The 18160-nt window shown below is 44.7% G+C and overlaps 1 protein-coding gene across 1 annotated transcript in view; it reads right to left on the bottom strand.

Annotated features, from left to right (window-relative positions):
• The window catches only part of ttn.2 (titin, tandem duplicate 2), a 253726-nt gene that overhangs the window by 144729 nt on the left and 90837 nt on the right, over nucleotides 1-18160 (bottom strand). The window contains 21 exon segments of the mRNA XM_042002074.1: nucleotides 20-106; nucleotides 261-431; nucleotides 545-691; nucleotides 870-920; nucleotides 1017-1235; nucleotides 1332-1403; nucleotides 2116-2172; nucleotides 2523-2576; nucleotides 2701-2745; nucleotides 2817-2873; nucleotides 5023-5049; nucleotides 5135-5212; nucleotides 5304-5513; nucleotides 5791-6051; nucleotides 6784-7051; nucleotides 14895-14978; nucleotides 15053-15236; nucleotides 15329-15614; nucleotides 15697-15807; nucleotides 16422-16676; nucleotides 17861-18151. Coding sequence (XP_041858008.1) covers nucleotides 20-106; nucleotides 261-431; nucleotides 545-691; nucleotides 870-920; nucleotides 1017-1235; nucleotides 1332-1403; nucleotides 2116-2172; nucleotides 2523-2576; nucleotides 2701-2745; nucleotides 2817-2873; nucleotides 5023-5049; nucleotides 5135-5212; nucleotides 5304-5513; nucleotides 5791-6051; nucleotides 6784-7051; nucleotides 14895-14978; nucleotides 15053-15236; nucleotides 15329-15614; nucleotides 15697-15807; nucleotides 16422-16676; nucleotides 17861-18151 — 3015 coding nt within the window.

Here is an 18160-nt window from a genome sequence, read left to right as displayed (position 1 = left end):
TGGGCGGAGCTTCAGGTACCTTTAACTGGCTTCCTCTGGACTGGTTCTGGTTCCTTCTGTGGTGCTGGTGGAGGAACCAGCTCCTTCTGAGGCGGTGCTTCTGGTACTTCAAAAGAAGACATTTAATGTTAGAACAACACACAGCAGGTTCTGTTACTGCTGCCGACAAACGGGCCGAACCACACAGCTCTTTGGGTTAGAGACATTTAAACCCACAAACCGGGTCAGTAAGCAGAACTGCAGCCACAGATCTCTGGTACCTTTCTTCTGAGGCTCCTTCGGTGCCGCTGCTGGTTCTGCTCGGGTCTTGGGTGGTTCTGAAACCACAGCTTCTGGTTCAGCCTTCTTGGCTGCAGGTTCTGGTTTTGGAGCTGCAGGTTCTGGTTTTGGTTGTTCTGGTTCTGGTTTGGTCTTCACAGCCTCTTCGGGGACTTAAAGTGACATTCAGACGGTTTCAGAACCAACACAAAGATTCGCCTCCGAGCTGGAGACCGTTTCAGAACCACAAACAGAAGCAGAGACACACGGCCAGAACAGGAAGTACCTTTTGACGGCGGTGTGGGTGATTTTACTGGCGCCGGCTCGGCTTCGGGACCTGCTTTGGGAGCCGGTGCAGGTTTAGGCTTTGGTTCTGGTTCCAGTTTGGCTGCAGGTGCCGCTTTTTGGGGCTCTGCCGGAACCTGAGGCACATCTTAATGCGACAAGAACATGAGCTAATGTTAGCAGGAAGCTGCGGACGCTTCTGGAAGGAGTTTAAAGACGTGATGAAGATTAGCAGCAGCCTGACGTGGAAAACACAGACATTCCCATCGGGAACAAACAGGAACAGAAGCTGCTGTGGAGACCACGCCACACACAGGAAAACAAACCTTTCTTTGGAAGTCCGGGCTTGGCGGCGGCAGGCTTCTTCGCCTCCTCCGCTGCGTTTAGAGAAACATCCAGACAGAATAAACTCAGAGGAATGGAGGTGAAGAAGAAGAATCTGACCAATCATTAAAGGAGATGGAGGATGGTACCTTTGGAAGCTGGAGCTTCCGTCTTCTCCGGGATGGAAACCACGGGAACCTGCTCCTCCACCGGCTTCCTGGCCTCCGCTGCTTTAAAAGTCCAGGTGAGAGAGATTTTACAAGGTGAAGCATTAAAGGAGGTGATGAAGATGAGGCAGGTGAGCATGTTCGTACCTTTCTCCAGCAACAGCTCCGTCACCATCGGCTTCTCCTCCGGCTGTTTCTCAGCTTGGAAAGTTTAAATAGAAAACAAGACGCGTCAGCGTGGGAAGGGACGGGAGGAAGTTAAACAGGAAGTAGATCACACGCTCAGCCCGGCTTTACCTTTAGACGGAAGCTCCGCCCTCAGCTCCACTTTCTTCGTTTCTATCTTCTCCTCTACAGCAACTCTGACAGCTGGAGGGAAACACACACACACACACACACACACTATCATCATCATCATCATCATCATATGAATATTTATGAAACACATATATGAAAAATAAAGATAAAATACGATGAATTCCTAAACGGTTAAGACACACGAGCTTTCCAACAGATAAATGTTCATGAATGATCCTTTTTAATCATTTAAGTTAAAATTATCGCTTCTAACACGTAAAAAACACAAAACTAAAAACACAAACTTCCCAAAATGTTTCATTTACAAACATTTTTAACATAAAAATGTTAAAATAAATAGAATTAAAAAGAAAAGATTAAATATCAGACACATTGAAAAGTAACTTGACTACAGATTTAATCTTTAGATGTGAACTTAGATGTTAATTAACACGTTATTAACTAAATATTTCATTATTCTGTTTTTATCCAGACGTCACCGGAGCGTCAGGAAGCGGAGAGAACAGAATCTTCCGGAGGTGAAGAATCAAGAAACAAGAAATGATGAAATTAATCGTCTAAACTCATAATTTCCACAAGAAAATCCACCATTTCTGCGTTTAAACTGAATTTAAACCGGTTAAACGTCACAGCTTCTGGAAAATAAATGTTCGTAAACATCCGAGTTTCTCTGGAGGAAAGTCAAAGATCAGGTGGACACGGACCCGAAGAGGTTAATGAAGTCATCACACACAGAGTCCAGCTCAAAAGCACACACGGTTACCTGTCGCCATGGAAACCTGCTGTGTCACCGTCTCCTCCGTCCGACTCTGAAACTCCACTGAAGATGCGACATCCACAAGAAACAGAAGACAAAACACACGTGAGACAAATGGGAGAGATGTCTCCACGGAAACGCCCTCCTCACACACACACAGTGCATGAAGAAGCCGAATTCACACACACACATACACTCGTTTCTGTGAACGTCTTCAGACAGACATGAGGATGAGGAGGATGAGGAAGATGAGCAGAGCTGAGCGGAAAAACGAAGTTCAGCTTGAAGAAAAGCTGCTTCAGATCAAATAACTGATCTTTGATCCTCATCAGATCACAGATCCAAACTTCCTGTTTTTCCCAGATCTGCTCGGATGGACTGATGAAGATGAAGATGATGAAGAGATCTCGTACCTCTGTGCTCCACCTCCTCTTCCTCTTTGTACTGATACGAATATTCGGCCGATTCTTGAGAAAACAGGAAGTTTGGTGTTAGAAAGATCAGAGGATGTCATCATGGTAACGGAGTTAGGGAGATGCTGGGAACCTGCTGTGGTTAGTTCAGGGGCTGTAGGATGATGCGTTTAAATACCTCTGTGCTGGATCTTCTCTTCGCGCTGATAGAACTCAGCTGATTCTTTAAAAGAGAAAACACGTTAGAGGACGTCAGAGACTCGGTCTGAATCCTGCTGGAGGATCCGGTCTTACCTCGGATCGCCACGGATGACAGGACCTCCGGCTTCTGGACCGACGAGTCCGGGACATCTACAGAACATGGAGCATGGTTCAAACCAAACTTTATTCCTACTGTGAAACAGACAACACCGGCCCCTCCAGGATGTTCCGACCCAACATTAAACTGGGATGTTTCTGGGTTTCAGAGCAGAATAAACCGGATGCTGCGTTCACTGTCGGGCTTAGTTGGACGTGAAAAGATGCAGATTTGTCTCCGTCGGAGTTCGGTGGTTTGATTTCCAGCTGCTCAAATATATACTTCCATCCACCAGGATGTCCGAGCGAGGAAGACCACATAGACTGAGTTCGTACGAAGAATCTAGACCATGATAGAGGAAACAGCCGATCGCCATAGCAACAGCGCTATGAAACACAGCCAAAGTCGTCCTTCCAGGGCCGGCAACATGGCAGGATCTATCGTTTTCTCAAAACTGATACTGGTCTTCTGCCCCCTGGTGGACACCTTCTGCACTACAACAATTTAAACATCACGCGGTGATAAACTGTAAAAATACTAAAATTATTTCTGTTTTTTATTTTTTACATTGTGTCAAAGGGTCAAACAAAGACTTCAGATTAAAAACAGAGTTTTCTTCTCATTGTTTCTTGTGTCGGGCTCTAAAGGGTTAAAACACGCCAGGAAGCTCTAGACTTCCAGGAGCTTCCATGTTTCCATCTGCTGGTCCGTGATAAAGCCGGTCTGAAGCTGCAGATGGTTCCAGAGGCCAGGACCCGGTTCAGATGTCAGGACCCGGTTCAAAGTTCAGGACCCGGTTCAGAGGTCAAGACCCGGTTCAAAGGCCAGGACCCGGTTCAGAGGTCAGGACCCGGTCAAAAGTTAGGACCCGGTTCAGAGGTCAGGACCCAGTTCAGAAATCAGGACCCGGTTCAGAGGTCAGGACCTGGTTCAGAGGTCAGGACCCGCTTCAGAGATCAGGACCCGGTTCAGAGATTAGGAATCGGTTCAGAGATGAAACCTTTACTGGATAACGTAGGAGGATCTCTGTTGTCACATAGATCCACCTCTGCGGAGCTCAGCTCGCGTTTAAACTGGGGCAGGATGATTAATCGATAAAATCGATAAATCGAATTTTGCATTTCTGGAGATTTATTTTTATGAAAATCTGGATGTTTTTTCCATAGTTAACAGCAGACTTCGCCTTCCCTCCACACCAGAACGGTGTTTGACAGATGTTCAGTGAAGTGACCCTCCACTCAGTCCTGGGATTTATCTGTGTGTATAACTGCAGTAAGAAATGCTGCTCTCTACGAGATGCAGAAGCCAACTTAACCCACAAACCCTCGTTAAGAGACAACCGTCATCAGGGGAATTATTCCTGCAGTGGATCCTGTACGACAAGGATCCAGATGGAAAGAGATCACAGATGCATTGTGTCTCATATTTCTATGTAAGACATGAAGTCGTTTATATGGTGGAAAAGCTACGACATTAGGACTGCAACGATTAGTTGACGTCCATTTAATAATCATGGGAGACATAATCTGATTGGTCGACTAGTCGTTTTAACAGTCGGTGACTAATCGACCATCAGAATTAACTGCAGCCCTGATGACATGATATGCTTTATTTTTATCTATATTTATCTATATAAACAAATAAATGTTTTTAATAAGTTTATTTATGTTTTGTAAAAGAAAAGAAAAAAAATCGATTAAAATCGGAAATCGGATTTGGTTATAAAAAAATCGGAGATTTTATTTTTAGGCCATATCGCCCAGCCCTAGTTTAAACTATTTTTTTTTCCAGTTCTTAACAGCTTTAAAAAAAAACTAAAATTAATTCTGAACATTAACAATAAATGTTCAAATAAATTAACATTTTTAATTTTTTTACAAAAAGTAAAATATATAAAAACAAACTGTAAAATGAAAAACACATGAAAGACTTTTTAAAACTAAAACAAATAAATAAATAAAACTGAAACCATAAAATGAAAACCTTAAGTGGAAGACTTTCTTTCAAAGTTCTCGGCCACATTAGAAACCGACGTCCTTTCTCAACATAACGAGTTAATCTGGTTTGACTGACAGACGTGAGTCACATGACTGAAAGCCACCAATAACAAGCCAGAACTCCTGAAACGTCCGGTGAACATGGACAACAAGAGGATTTTCCCAGTGATTAAAAGCTGCTGAAATCGGTGAAGATGCAACTTACCGAGCGGCACCATGGCCAGCTGGATCTCTGTGGAGAGAAGGAAGACGGGCGGCGTTAGAAACAGACGAGCTGGGCGGAAGCAGCGAAGGTGTCACCTGACTGAAAACTGTACCTTTGCCAGACAAATAAAGCTCAGCTGTGCTCTTAGCCTCTCCTCTGGGCTCCAGCCTCACAATGACTGAATACACGCCTACATGGGATTAGTAACGGACACTCAGGTCACAGAAACAGGGGAAAGAAATCTGCGGGCTTTGTGGCGGCCTCCACGCCGCTCTACACACCTTCGTCTTCGATGGTCACGTTTCGGATGACCATGAAATGTCTTCGGCCCTCGCTTCGGAAGTTGTATTTGGGGCTCTCTTTCAGCTCCCAGGTGTCTTTGTACCAGGAGACGACGGCGTTGTCGAAGGACACCTCGCACTCGAAGGTGGCGGACTGGCTCTCGTTGACTTGGACGTTGTGGATGCGTTTCGTGAAATGAATTTGTTCAGCTAGAACAGACACAGACAGCAGCTGAGAGGCAGTTTTCACTGACAACATCCACCCAGTTAGACATGACCGGCAGGTGATGATGGCGGCTTGGTGATGATGATGATGAAGGGTTTAAGGTGATGGACAAAGACAAAAACTGAGAGGATGGAGGGTGTTTTTGCAAGATAATCATGTAGAAGAGGCAAAAAAAGAAAAAAGAGGCACCGTTAGTCTCAGAGCGATGAGTCCAAAGAGGTTAGTAGGCTGGAAGCATCCAGAAGGTTCCTGGGTACAAACCTTCCACCCAGAGGTCTGCCGAGGACTCCAGGTGCTGGTATCTGCAGGTGTATCTGCCCTGGTCTTCAGACTTCAGGTCTCTGATCAGAAGCTTCTGGACCTTGTGTTTGACCTGGGACGAGTACCTGCCCTTCATCTCTAACTGCTGGCCGTTTTTAAACCACTGAGCCTGGACGTTAGGGACGGACAACTGACAAGACAGACAACAGGACTGGCCTCTCTTACCCGACGTGTCCTGCAGGTGCTTCTCAACCTCCACGTCTGAAACACAGACAGGAGAACAGCTTCAGGTTTACAGCGCTGAGGTGAGGGGTGTCAAACATACGGCCCGGGGGCCACAACTGGCCTCTAGCATGGGGTATATATATATATATATATATATATATATATATATTTATATATTGTATTAAATATATATATATTATATATAAAATAAAAAGCTTTACTACCTTAATGAATGTATTAATGACCAAATTTATCAATTTATCTAATTCAAAAGACTTTCAATAAAAACATGTGACCAAAAATTATATAATTTATTTTAAATACATATTTATATGTGACTAAAAATATATAAAACATTTTAATATATATTTACATATTTTAAAACATGTTTAACCGAAGGAATAACACAGGAATCAAGCTTTTAATCCTAAACTATGAAAATAACTTCTAAAGACGAAACAGGAGACATGATGGGAAACAGGACGGATGATCTGACGGAGGAACCTGAAAACCAAGGATTAAATACTCTGAGAGACTAACAAGGTGCTGTCAGCTACAACTAATCCAAGCCCAAACCACATACACACAAGGCACGACAAATATTTTCTAAAAGGATCATTCATAAGTAATATTAAAATGTACTTTTACTTGTTTGTACTAAAATATTATTATACTGGTATTTTACTGGTCTGACCCACTGGAGAGCAGACTGTTCTGGAACCTGGACTAGGATGAGCTGCGTTACGACGTCACACTTGTGGTACTGACCCGTGACGGTGAGCTTGGCGCTGGAGATGTGCGGGCCACACACCACCCGGTAGTTGCCCTGGTCGGACGGCTGGCACCTCTTGATCTTGAGCAGGTGGCGGTCGCCGCTGATGCTGATGTGGTACTTGTCGCCAGTGTCCAGTTTGAGCGTGCCCTTGTACCAGGACAGCGTGATCTCTGGGTAGTTGATCTTGACGTCGCACTCGAACACTGCCTCCTCATTGGTGAAGACAGACTGGTTGGAGATGTCCTTCAGGACGGTGACGGGCTGCAGAGCGACATGACAGTGAAGATCCAGATGGGAAATAACAGTATCCATGTGGGGTTCTGCAGAAACAACCTCCTGCTGCATGTAGAACTCCAGCAGAGATGGAGGCTTGCAGTCAGAACCAGAACAGCTACAGGTTCTACTCATATCTTACCAAAACATAACTCAGAGGTTTTTTTCTCACCAGGCTTGTGAAGGATGGGCCGTGTAACACAGCTATTACTACGGCGGCCATGATGGAATCAGTCAGAGAGAAGGAGAAGCTGTGTAACTGGTTGCCATGGTGACTGGTTGCTAATGAATGTGAGGGAGGGGCTACGTGTAACTGTATATGGTGTGTGTGTGTGATTCCAATAAGACACAGAACTGAGCCTGATCATTAATGTTGCTATGACGTGTGGAAGAAATTGAACTTATTATACTCTATATATTTTATTATAATCACGCTTATAATCACTTCCTTTATTATATCCATTCATTTATTAATTATATTCACACTGTTCCTATACTACACCCATCAGCATTTTATCCATTGTTCATTGTGTTCTGTTAAAAGTGACCCCCAATCCCCTTATCTCCTGGGAACTCTGATAGTGGGTGCAGGCTGGTACTTGTGAAGACGCATGTCTGGAACATAGCTTAATTCTTTGAAGATCATATAGGTTGTTTATGGCACCAGATTTACGCACCCACTCCAGATTCTGAGAAGGGAGGGATTCGGTCTCTCAACCCTATCGAGTCAGGATGACTTCCAATTGTCAACAGAAAGACATAAAACTTTTTGTCTTTTCCTGGTCCGGCAGAGACTCTCCTGACGTCAGGACGACCACTCTCATTACTTGCAAGTAATTTTCTTTGTTCATTTCCCTTTAATATTGCTTCCTGCTTTGCTGCCGTGCGGACGCTTCCTGCTCTGCTCTCCTTTCTGCTTGCATTTTTCTTCTTTTTTTCTTCTTTTTTCTTATCTTTACCGGCAAGAAATTTAGGAACAAGGACTCCTGGTCACTTATAAATCACTGGAACGAATATATTTTTTGATAAATTTAGTTGATTTCCATCGGAGAACTAGTGGAACGATGTCTCCTAACCCTGCAGTATCAGTGAGCTGCACTGAGTGTGAGCAACTTTCTTTGAGGATAACACAGCTGGAGAGGAGGATTGAAACACTGCAAGACATTCGTGTGAATGAAGAATTTATTGACTCTGTAGTAGCTTCTGTACATGCTACTGAGTTGTCAAATGGATTGAGTCACATCTTCATACGCGAAGGCATGTCGAATGTGGAGCCTCCCGCTACAGACCTGGCTGATACACTTCCCTGGATGTGTTCAAATGACATTGGAATAGCTGAGGAAAATCCCAAACCGGACCATCAGACTGATCTCTCCTTCTGGAACACTGTTGGTGCCAGACCAAAGTCATCAACCCCGGCCAGAACCTGGTCTGATGTTGTTCGTCGCAGAGGTAAATCCAGCAGGAAATTTAAAGCTCCAGCACTCACTCCACCATCTGAAGTCTCACTGCATAATAAATATGATGTGTTGAGTCATATTAAAATGAATGATGATGAATGTAATGCAAGGATTTATCAAAATTCAAGAAATAGCCCTAAAACTCAGCCCAGGGCTAACCAGACCAGGAGGAGAGGCCAAAATCCCACAAACAGGAGGACTAGAGAAGCTATCAGCGCCTCCACACAAAAACAAATAGACACAATTCTGATTGGGGACTCTATAACACAGCATGTCAGGATGGCAAAGACGGAAAATTTAACACTTTTTGATACATCAGTCAGGGAACTGACAGAGATGTTGCCGACCATTCTGTCTTCACATCCAGATGGTATGAAGATTATTGTCCACACAGGGTCTTTTGATATTCTGAGGAGGAAAATTGGCTCTGAGATCCTGAAAAAAGATTTTTCTCTGCTGTTGGAGAGACTGTGTCAGTTGGGAGCACACCATGTTTACATTTCAGGACCCATTCCTACAGCGGGTAAAGGAATTGAACTTTTCAGCCTGAACACATGGTTATCAAACGCATGTATCACCCATGGGATAAAGTTCATTGATAACTTCAATATCTTTTGGAACTGTAAGGAGCGATTCAGACCTGATGGTGTGCATCCAAATCTAACTGGATGCAGATTACTTGGTGCACACTTGCGTCATGCTGTTGGGACGGCAAACCCAAACATGATGTACAGATAAGAGCGAAGGACACAGCAGAGAAGCGATCAACTGCCAGCTCTCCCCCCTCACCAGACCCTCTTCTCCACATCACCCAAGGTCTTAAAAGGATGTCTCTATCCATGTCTGAACCCCAGCGACCACCATCTACCAAGAAATACAGGGCTCCCCCCCCTCCCCCTCCTCATCCTCCTATTAGATCATCTGTCCTGACCGAGCAGGGCATGGGAGGAGGTTCCCAGAGCAGCAGAATTCACAACAAAGATAACATGCCATGATGTGTTCAGGGTCCTTGCTATAGTTTTGCTACTACTGACAGCTGTTCTGAGATCAAGCCTGGACCCAGTAGGATTCCTGTGTTAGTAAAATAAGGAATCGAACACGGTCAGCTTGTGGGGTGAATCGATCTAATCTGTTAACTGTACCTTGTATAACTCAGAATACAACAGAGACCAGAGTAAACTTCATAAAGCTAGCTGTACTAAATGTTAGATCTCTGTCCAACAAGTCACTGTTAGTTAATGACTTCATCATTTCTCACAGTTTAGATTTTCTTTTTCTGACAGAAACATGGTTAACAGAAGACACAAGTGCTACAGTTCTTAATGAAACAGCACCCCCTCATTTTAGTTTCATGAATAAATGTCGAAACGGGAGGAAAGGGGGAGGAGAAGCTGCCTTATTTAAAGATTCATTCCAGTGTAAAGAAATGTCATTTGGTGATTTTACTTCTTTTGAATATCTTAGTTTTATTTTAAGGGGCATTCCTAAAATCCTATTTCTAATCATCTACAGACGTCCAGGACACTGTGTAAATTTTATTGATGAATTTTCTGAATTATTGTCGGTTATCTCTACTGATTTTAACCATTTCATCTTAACTGGGGATTTTAACATTCACATAGATAACATGACGGATGGTAATGTCAAGGAATTTTGTTCCATATTGGACATGTTTGGTTTGTGGCAACATGTTAAACAACCGACCCACATTCGAGGTCACATTCTGGACCTGGTTATTTCAAAGGGTGTTAATATTTCTTCTGTTGCGGTCACTGACTTGGCCTTGTCTGACCATTTTTGTATTTTGTTTGATTTACTGATCACTCAGAATGTTCAACCAACCTGCTTCTCCGTTAGGAAGAGGTACATTAATGAAAGAACAAGTGCTAAGTTTGTGGAGGCCATAGCTATGTTACCAACAACCAGTGCAGAGTCAGTTGATAGACTCCTGGATAATTTCAATCTGAAAATCTTGAATGTAATGGATGCTGTTGCACCGATAAGAATCAAGAGCAACTTGAGCAAACAGAAAACACCATGGAGAAACACCACTGTGGTTACCAGCCTAAAAAGAGAATGCAGAAAAACTGAGCGGAAATGGCGGAAAAATAAACTTCAAATTTACTATGAGCTGTACAAACAAAGCCTGCGTAACTATAACAATGAGTTGTGCAAGGCCAGAGAGCTGCATTTATCTGAAATGATTAACAGGAATGTCAACAATTCTCGCACTCTGTTTGCTATGATTGAAAAACTTACAAATCCTCCTAAACAGATAAGCCCAGAGCTCCTTTCCACTGAGAAATGCAACCAATTTGCAAACTTTTTTAGCCAAAAAATTAAAACAATTAGGCAAAATATTAATTCCACACAGTCAAACAAGAAAATTAGTCTGTGTCTAAAACCCGGAAATAATTCTGATGTCATGTCACAATTTAAAATGGTGAATTTAAAAGTCCTACAAGAAACAGTTTGGCATTTGAAATCAACAACATGCACTCTGGACATGATACCATCCGACTTTTTAAAAACAGTTTTTACCTCAGTAGAAAGTGGTCTCCTACTGATAGTTAACAGCTCGCTGGCATCAGGCATTTTTCCCAAGTCACTAAAGATAGCTGCTATTAAGCCACTCCTAAAGAAAAGGACTCTAGACGCCTCTATAATGAACAACTATAGACCTGTCTCTAACCTCTCTTTTATTTCCAAGATTATTGAAAAAGTTGTATTTCACCAGCTTCATGACTTTTTAAATGAAAGTGGAAATCTTGATAAATTTCAGTCCGGCTTCCGACCTCATCACAGCCCTGAAACAGCTCTGGTCAAAGTGTTAAATGACATTAGGTTGAATACTGATTCTGGTCAAGTATCAGTCCTGGTTCTGTTGGATCTCAGTGCTGCGTTTGATACTGTAGATCACAGAATCCTGTTGCACAGGCTGGAAAACTGGGTTGGACTTTCTGGAGCGGTCCTTAACTGGTTCAGGTCCTATTTAGAAGGCCGGAGTTATTTTGTTACGATCGGCAGCTATGAATCCGAGCGAGTGGCCATGACTTGTGGAGTCCCCCAGGGGTCAGTCCTTGGACCTCTTCTGTTCAACTTGTATATGCTCCCTTTGGGTAAAATATTACAAAACTATAGCATTAGTTATCAAAGTTATGCAGATGATACACAACTTTATGTGTCTCTGTCACCAGATGACTGCAGTCCAATAGACTTAATGTGTCAGTGTCTGGAGCAAATAAACACCTGGATGAGGGAGAATTTCCTACAATTAAATGAAGACAAAACTGAGATTATTCTGTTTGGTAGCAAAGAGAAGAGGGTCAGCATTGGCAAACACCTGGAGACTCGGGCTCTTAAAATTACCAACCAAGTTCGTAACCTGGGAGTGTTGATAGACTCAGATCTGACTTTCAGCAGCCACATCAAAGCTTCACTAAGAAGCTTTTTACCAGCTCAGAAACATCAACAGAATTAAAAGTTTAGTCTCCCAGAAAGACCAAGAGAAACTCATCCATGCATTCATCTCCAGTAGACTGGATTACTGTAATGGTCTTTAACAGGACTTCCTATAAAGAGCATTAAACATCTGCAGCTCATCCAGAACGCTGCTGCTAGAGTTTTAACCAGGACTAAGAGATCTGAACACATCACACCAGTTTTAAAATCTCTACACTGGCTTCCAGTCAGTCACAGAATAGATTTTAAAACCCTTCTGATCATTTACAAATCCCAGAATGGTTTAGGCCCAGAATACATCTGTGATATGTTCAGAGAATATAAACCTAGCAGAGCTCTTAGATCCAAAGACTCTGGTCAACTAGTCCAGGCCAGAGTCCAGACTAAACATGGAGAAGCAGCATTTAGCTGTTATGCTGCAAACAAATGGAACAAACTGCCAGTGGAGATTAAACTTTCCCCAAATGTAGACATTTTTAAATCCAGGTTAAAAACTTTTCTTTTCTCATGCGCCTATGCATGAAATCTGCACGGTAACTTTTTTTTTTTAACTTATCTTGCTTTTAATCATTTTAATGTAATTTATTATTTTATTGTGATTATGTGTTGATTATGTGTTGATGCCTTTTACTATTCTAAATATCTGTAATGTCTTTGTTTTATGTAAAGCACTTTGAATTGTCCTGTACATGAAATGTGCTATACAAATAAACTGCCTTGCCTTGCCTAATAAACTTTGTTACACTTCTACTCATTCCAGACTCTTGGTAATTCATTTTTCTACAGCAACTGGCATCAACGGACAGGATTTGGCGAATGACCAAGCAGAACCCAGCGACGGTGTGTCTGATTGACCTGAACCTGATTTTCAGGCTCCGTTTTTGAAAGGGGGGCCCTCGTTTGGTTCTCTGGAAGTCATCGCCGAAATCAACAAACTCAAAATTATATAAAGAATAATAAGTCTGGTGAGTTGAAGTGATTTTCAAACAGGGCTTTTGTTTCTTAAATAGTAAAAGGAGAGGATTGTGGGCTGTCGGATACAGCAGGTAAAGGTAAATTCCTCTGTGGAGCCACAGAGGTCCCCAGTAAAGGCGCTGGGTTAGGAGTGGTCGGATAAACGTATTATCCGAGGTGTGTAAAGACGTTCAGAAGACGTTCAGAAGACGTAAAAGTAGGTGTCCCCACATATCTATTGGTAACGATATGTAATTAAGACTCCAGCAATAACCATCAACCGAAGGGGAAAAATTTTTAAATTTATGGAAGACAAATATGGGACAATGGTGTCTTCTCTCCCCACAGAGACACAGTTACAAAGTCATGTAATTCAGTAGATTTCAGGCTGTTCAACACGTTTCAGAATAACGAGCGCGACTGGAACATGGACACCCAGAGAACACCTGGAGCGGAGCCGTTTGATCCGAGGGTGGAGGACTGGACACCCAGAGAACACCTGGAGGGGAGCCGTTTGATCCGAGGGTGGAGGACTGGACACCCAGAGAACACCTGGAGCGGAGCCGTTTGATCCGAGGGTGGAGGACTGGACACCCAGAGAACACCTGGAGGGGAGCCGTTTGATCCGAGGGTGGAGGACTGGACACCCAGAGAACACCTGGAGCGGAGCCGTTTGATCCGAGGGTGGAGGACTGGACACCCAGAGTAACACCTGGAGCGGAGCCGTTTGATCCGAGTGTGGAGGACTGGACACCCAGAGTAACACCTGGAGCGGAGCCGTTTGATCCGAGGGTGGAGGACTGGACACCCAGAGTAACACCTGGAGCGGAGCCGTTTGATCCGAGGGTGGAGGACTGGACACCCAGAGTAACACCTGGAGCGGAACCGTTTGATCCGAGGGTGGAGGACTGGACACCCAGAGTAACACCTGGAGCGGAGCCGTTTGATCCGAGGGTGGAGGACTGGACACCCAGAGTAACACCTGGAGCGGAGCCGTTTGATCCGAGGGTGGAGGACTGGACACCCAGAGTAACACCTGGAGCGGAGCCGTTTGATCCGAGGGTGGAGGACTGGACACCCAGAGTAACACCTAAGGCGGAGCCGTTTGATCCGAGGGTGGAGGACTGGACACCCAGAGTAACACGTGGAGCGGAGCCGTTTGATCCGAGGGTGGAGGACTGGACACCCAGAGAACACCTGGAGCGGAGCCGTTTGATCCGAGGGTGGAGGACTGGACACCCAGAGTAACACCTGGAGCGGAGCCGTTTGATCCGAGGGTGGAGGACTGGACACCCAGAGTAACACCTGGAGCGGAGCCGTTTGATCCGAGGGTGGAGGACTGGACACCCAGAGTAACACCTGGAGCGGAGCCGTTTGATCCGAGGGTGGAGGACTGGACACCCAGAGTAACACCTGGAGCGGAGCCGTTTGATCCGAGGGTGGAGGACTGGACACCCAGAGTAACACCTGGAGCGGAACCGTTTGATCCGAGGGTGGAGGACTGGACACCCAGAGTAACACCTGGAGCGGAGCCGTTTGATCCGAGGGTGGAGGACTGGACACCCAGAGTAACACCTGGAGCGGAGCCGTTTGATCCGAGGGTGGAGGACTGGACACCCAGAGTAATATAATTCAGGTTTAGTTGTTGTTTTCTTGTTGTTTTATGAACACGGTTATTTTCATGGTTTATATTCAGGTATTTTTACAAACTGGACAAATGTGGATCATATGATGGATTAGTTTTATCTGGACTAACCGTAAAAAAGCCACTTCAGATGACTTTGGTGTGAACGTTGTATAAATAAAGCTGATTTGAACTGAAAGTAAATTTCTAGTATAAAAGCTGGAGTGATGTTGCATGCAGAGAAGTGATTCTACAGAACCTTCATCAGAACCGGTTCTGGCTGAGCCCGCGTTCTGTACGTTATCAGGTCTGAGTCTGAATGTGTCCTGACCTCCGTCCTCTCCATCCTCTTCTGCAGGTCGGCTACCAGTCGGGCCAAGTCCTCGTCAGAGTCTTTGTCTCCTCGTTCCATTTCCTGTCAACAACAACAGCAGTGTTACTGAGGACGTCCCGACCCAGAGCGACGGGACCGAACGGGCCAAGCCTCACCGGTCTTCCACTTTCTTCTGCTTTCTCCTTCTTCAGCTGCTCGATGGCCTGCAGCAGGCCTCGGTAGTCGGTGATGCCGTACATTCGGGCGTATTTCTCGTACTCTTTGGGATCCACGTTTCTCAGCAGCTCAACGATGTCGACGTCCTTCTCCTCCTGTGGACTCTTCTGCTTCGATGGCGTCCTGAGAAGGAGACAAAGGAGACGTGAGACGTCCTGAGACGGTCATGATGGAGGCTCCATCCAACAGTTAAACTCTGCTTCATCTGAACTCACTTCTTGAGTTTGGCTCGGAGGTCTCCCTCCAGCTGAGCCGCCTCCTTCTTTTCGTCCACATGCATGTCGGCGCTGCTCTCGATCTCGCCGTGCTTGTTGGAGGCGACGCAGCGGTACTGACCCGAGTCCGACTTGGTCACCTCTCGGATCTCTAGCTTGGCTTCCTGACCTTTCTGCTGGATGGAGATCCGGCCACCGTGGGTCAGCTGCCGCCACTTGCCCTTCATCCACTTCACGCTGGGGATGGGGTCTCCGCCCACCTTGGCGATGAAGGTAGCGGTTCCCTCTGTGGAGCAGAGGGTGAAAGTTAGGACAGAGACGGGAAAAGATGAGGATGATGAGGATGAGGAGGAGGAGGAGGGTCTTACTCTCTGTGACGTGTGCAGTTTTGGGCTCCTCCATGAAGAACAGATTGTCCAGTTTCTTGGTCAGAGCAGCAGCTGGAGCTTCAGCAGGAGAAGGAGCTGCTCCTGGTTTCTCTGCAACACATGTTAAACCAGGGGAGTCAAAAATACGGCCCGTGGGCCAAAACTGGCCATCCAGAGGCTCCAATCCGGCCCGCAGGATGAATGTGTGAAATATAAAACACAGAAGACACCAACTGTAATATTTTAATCAAAGTAAGGAGGTTTCATTGGTCAGGGTTACTACACACGTGTGGAAATGTACATGTATGAACATTTAAAATAACTTCTAGATCTGGAAAAGTTGCTCTGATCATGATGGAAAACTTGGATTTTTCTCTTTCAGATACCTGAAATGAAAGTTTTTTTTAGATCCGTGCTCGTCTGGAAGCTGGAATAAATGTGGAAATGTGTCAAATAAACAACTAAATAAATGAAATAAATATTATAAATAATAATAATAATAATAAACATTATAAATTAAAATAAGGTCATTCAAGTTGTTTTTATATTTTCTAAATGTTCTCTGTAGTAAAACGTTATTTCCAGGTTATTATGGTGCTATTTTACTGGTCCGACCCACTGGAGACCAGGTTGCATGTGGAACCTGGACTGGGATCCTGACTTTCTGTCTCTCAGACCTTCTTCAGTTCTACCTGTGACTGTGACTTTGGCCTTGCAGAACTCGCTGCCGGCGTCGTTGGTGGCCTTGCACAGGTAATCGCCAGCATCGTGCCTGGAGGCGGGGCTGATCTCCAGGGAGGCCGTGCCATCAGAGAAACTGATCCTGGTGCTGCCGGCGGACGTCAGCTCCTTCCTGTCCTTCATCCACTGGATCTTCAGAGGAGACGACCCACATACGTGACACCTGAGGCTCAGCTTCTCACCTTCGTCCACGGTCACTGGCTTCAGTGGGACATCAAACACCGGAGGCTTCCTGGACTCTGAAGGTCAGAAAAACCAGTCTGATGTCAGCAGGCTGGACTGGGTCAGGACTCAGGTCCACAGAACAACATCTAATACAGACAAGAAATCCAAAGATATTTGGATGGATTTCCTAATATGGGAGCCCGCGGTCTTAATGTTACCTGCTAATGTCTTTGAGCTTACTGAATCGGTGTTGGATTAACTACATTTTAACCTGTTAAGGCCCGACCCATGAAAAAAAGGTAGGAAAGTCTAATCTTTTAAATATGAGGTCTTTATTTGACCCTTTAACAAAATGTAACAAAAAAATAAAATTTTTTGGGGGGAATCTACCATTTATTACTATGTGATGTACTAAAGATATTATGTGGTTTTCTGCTTCTAGATTTCACCCATAGAGCCTGACGTGACGCTCTATGGTGATAGCTCTATGGTGAAAGCTCTATGGTGAAAGCTCTATGGTGAAAACTCTATGGTGAAAGCTCTATGGTGAAAACTCTATGGTGAAAGCTCTATGGTGAAAGCTCTATGGTGAAAAGCTCTATGGTGAAAGCTCTATGGTGAAAACTCTATGGTGAAAGCTCTATGGTGAAAACTCTATGGTGAAAGCTCTATGGTGAAAGCTCTATGGTGAAAAGCTCTATGGTGAAAGCTCTATGGTGAAAGCTCTATGGTGAAAAGCTCTATGGTGAAAGCTCTATGGTGAAAACTCTATGGTGAAAAGCTCTATGGTGAAAGCTCTATGGTGAAAGCTCTATGGTGAAAAGCTCTATGGTGAAAGCTCTATGGTGAAAACTCTATGGTGAAAGCTCTATGGTGAAAGCTCTATGGTGAAAACTCTATGGTGAAAGCTCTATGGTGAAAGCTCTATGGTGAAAAGCTCTATGGTGAAAGCTCTATGGTGAAAGCTCTATGGTGAAAACTCTATGGTGAAAGCTCTATGGTGAAAGCTCTATGGTGAAAAGCTATATGGTGAAAGCTCTATGGTGAAAGCTCTATGGCAGGGCTATTCAATTCGGTCCTACGAGGGCCGCAATCCAGCAGGTTTTCCATGCATCCCTGCTTCAACACACCTGACTCAAATTAAATGGATCTAACAGCCAATCAAGTTCTGAACAATGACTAATTAATTTTCCTTCTCCTTCATTCATCCTGACAGAGTCCCAGCTGAGGGTCCGTCCATCAGAAACAGCCCACCCACCGAAGATGCCCACAGTGACGTCACAGGAGGCTTTCCCGGCTTCGTTGGAGGCGTGGCAGCGGTACCTGCCGCTGTCGGTCACCTGGCTGCTCTTTATGACCAGCACCGCCACATTACTCTTAAAGCTGATCTCATATTTGTCCGAGCTGCAGATCTCCTCGTTGTCCTTGAACCAGCGGACAGACATGGGCTGCGAGCCAGTGACTCGGCCCTCCATTTTCACCAGTTTGCCCTCCGTGTCCTCGATGTGTTCTGAAGGCTTTTTGGTGAACACTGGAGGATTTTTACGCTCTGAAACCA

The sequence above is a fragment of the Melanotaenia boesemani genome, chromosome 12 (assembly GCF_017639745.1).
Source record: "Melanotaenia boesemani isolate fMelBoe1 chromosome 12, fMelBoe1.pri, whole genome shotgun sequence".
Taxonomy (NCBI): domain Eukaryota; kingdom Metazoa; phylum Chordata; class Actinopteri; order Atheriniformes; family Melanotaeniidae; genus Melanotaenia; species Melanotaenia boesemani.
The sequence above is the reverse complement of the archived record's forward strand: the minus strand, read 5'-3'. Positions and strand labels throughout refer to the sequence as shown.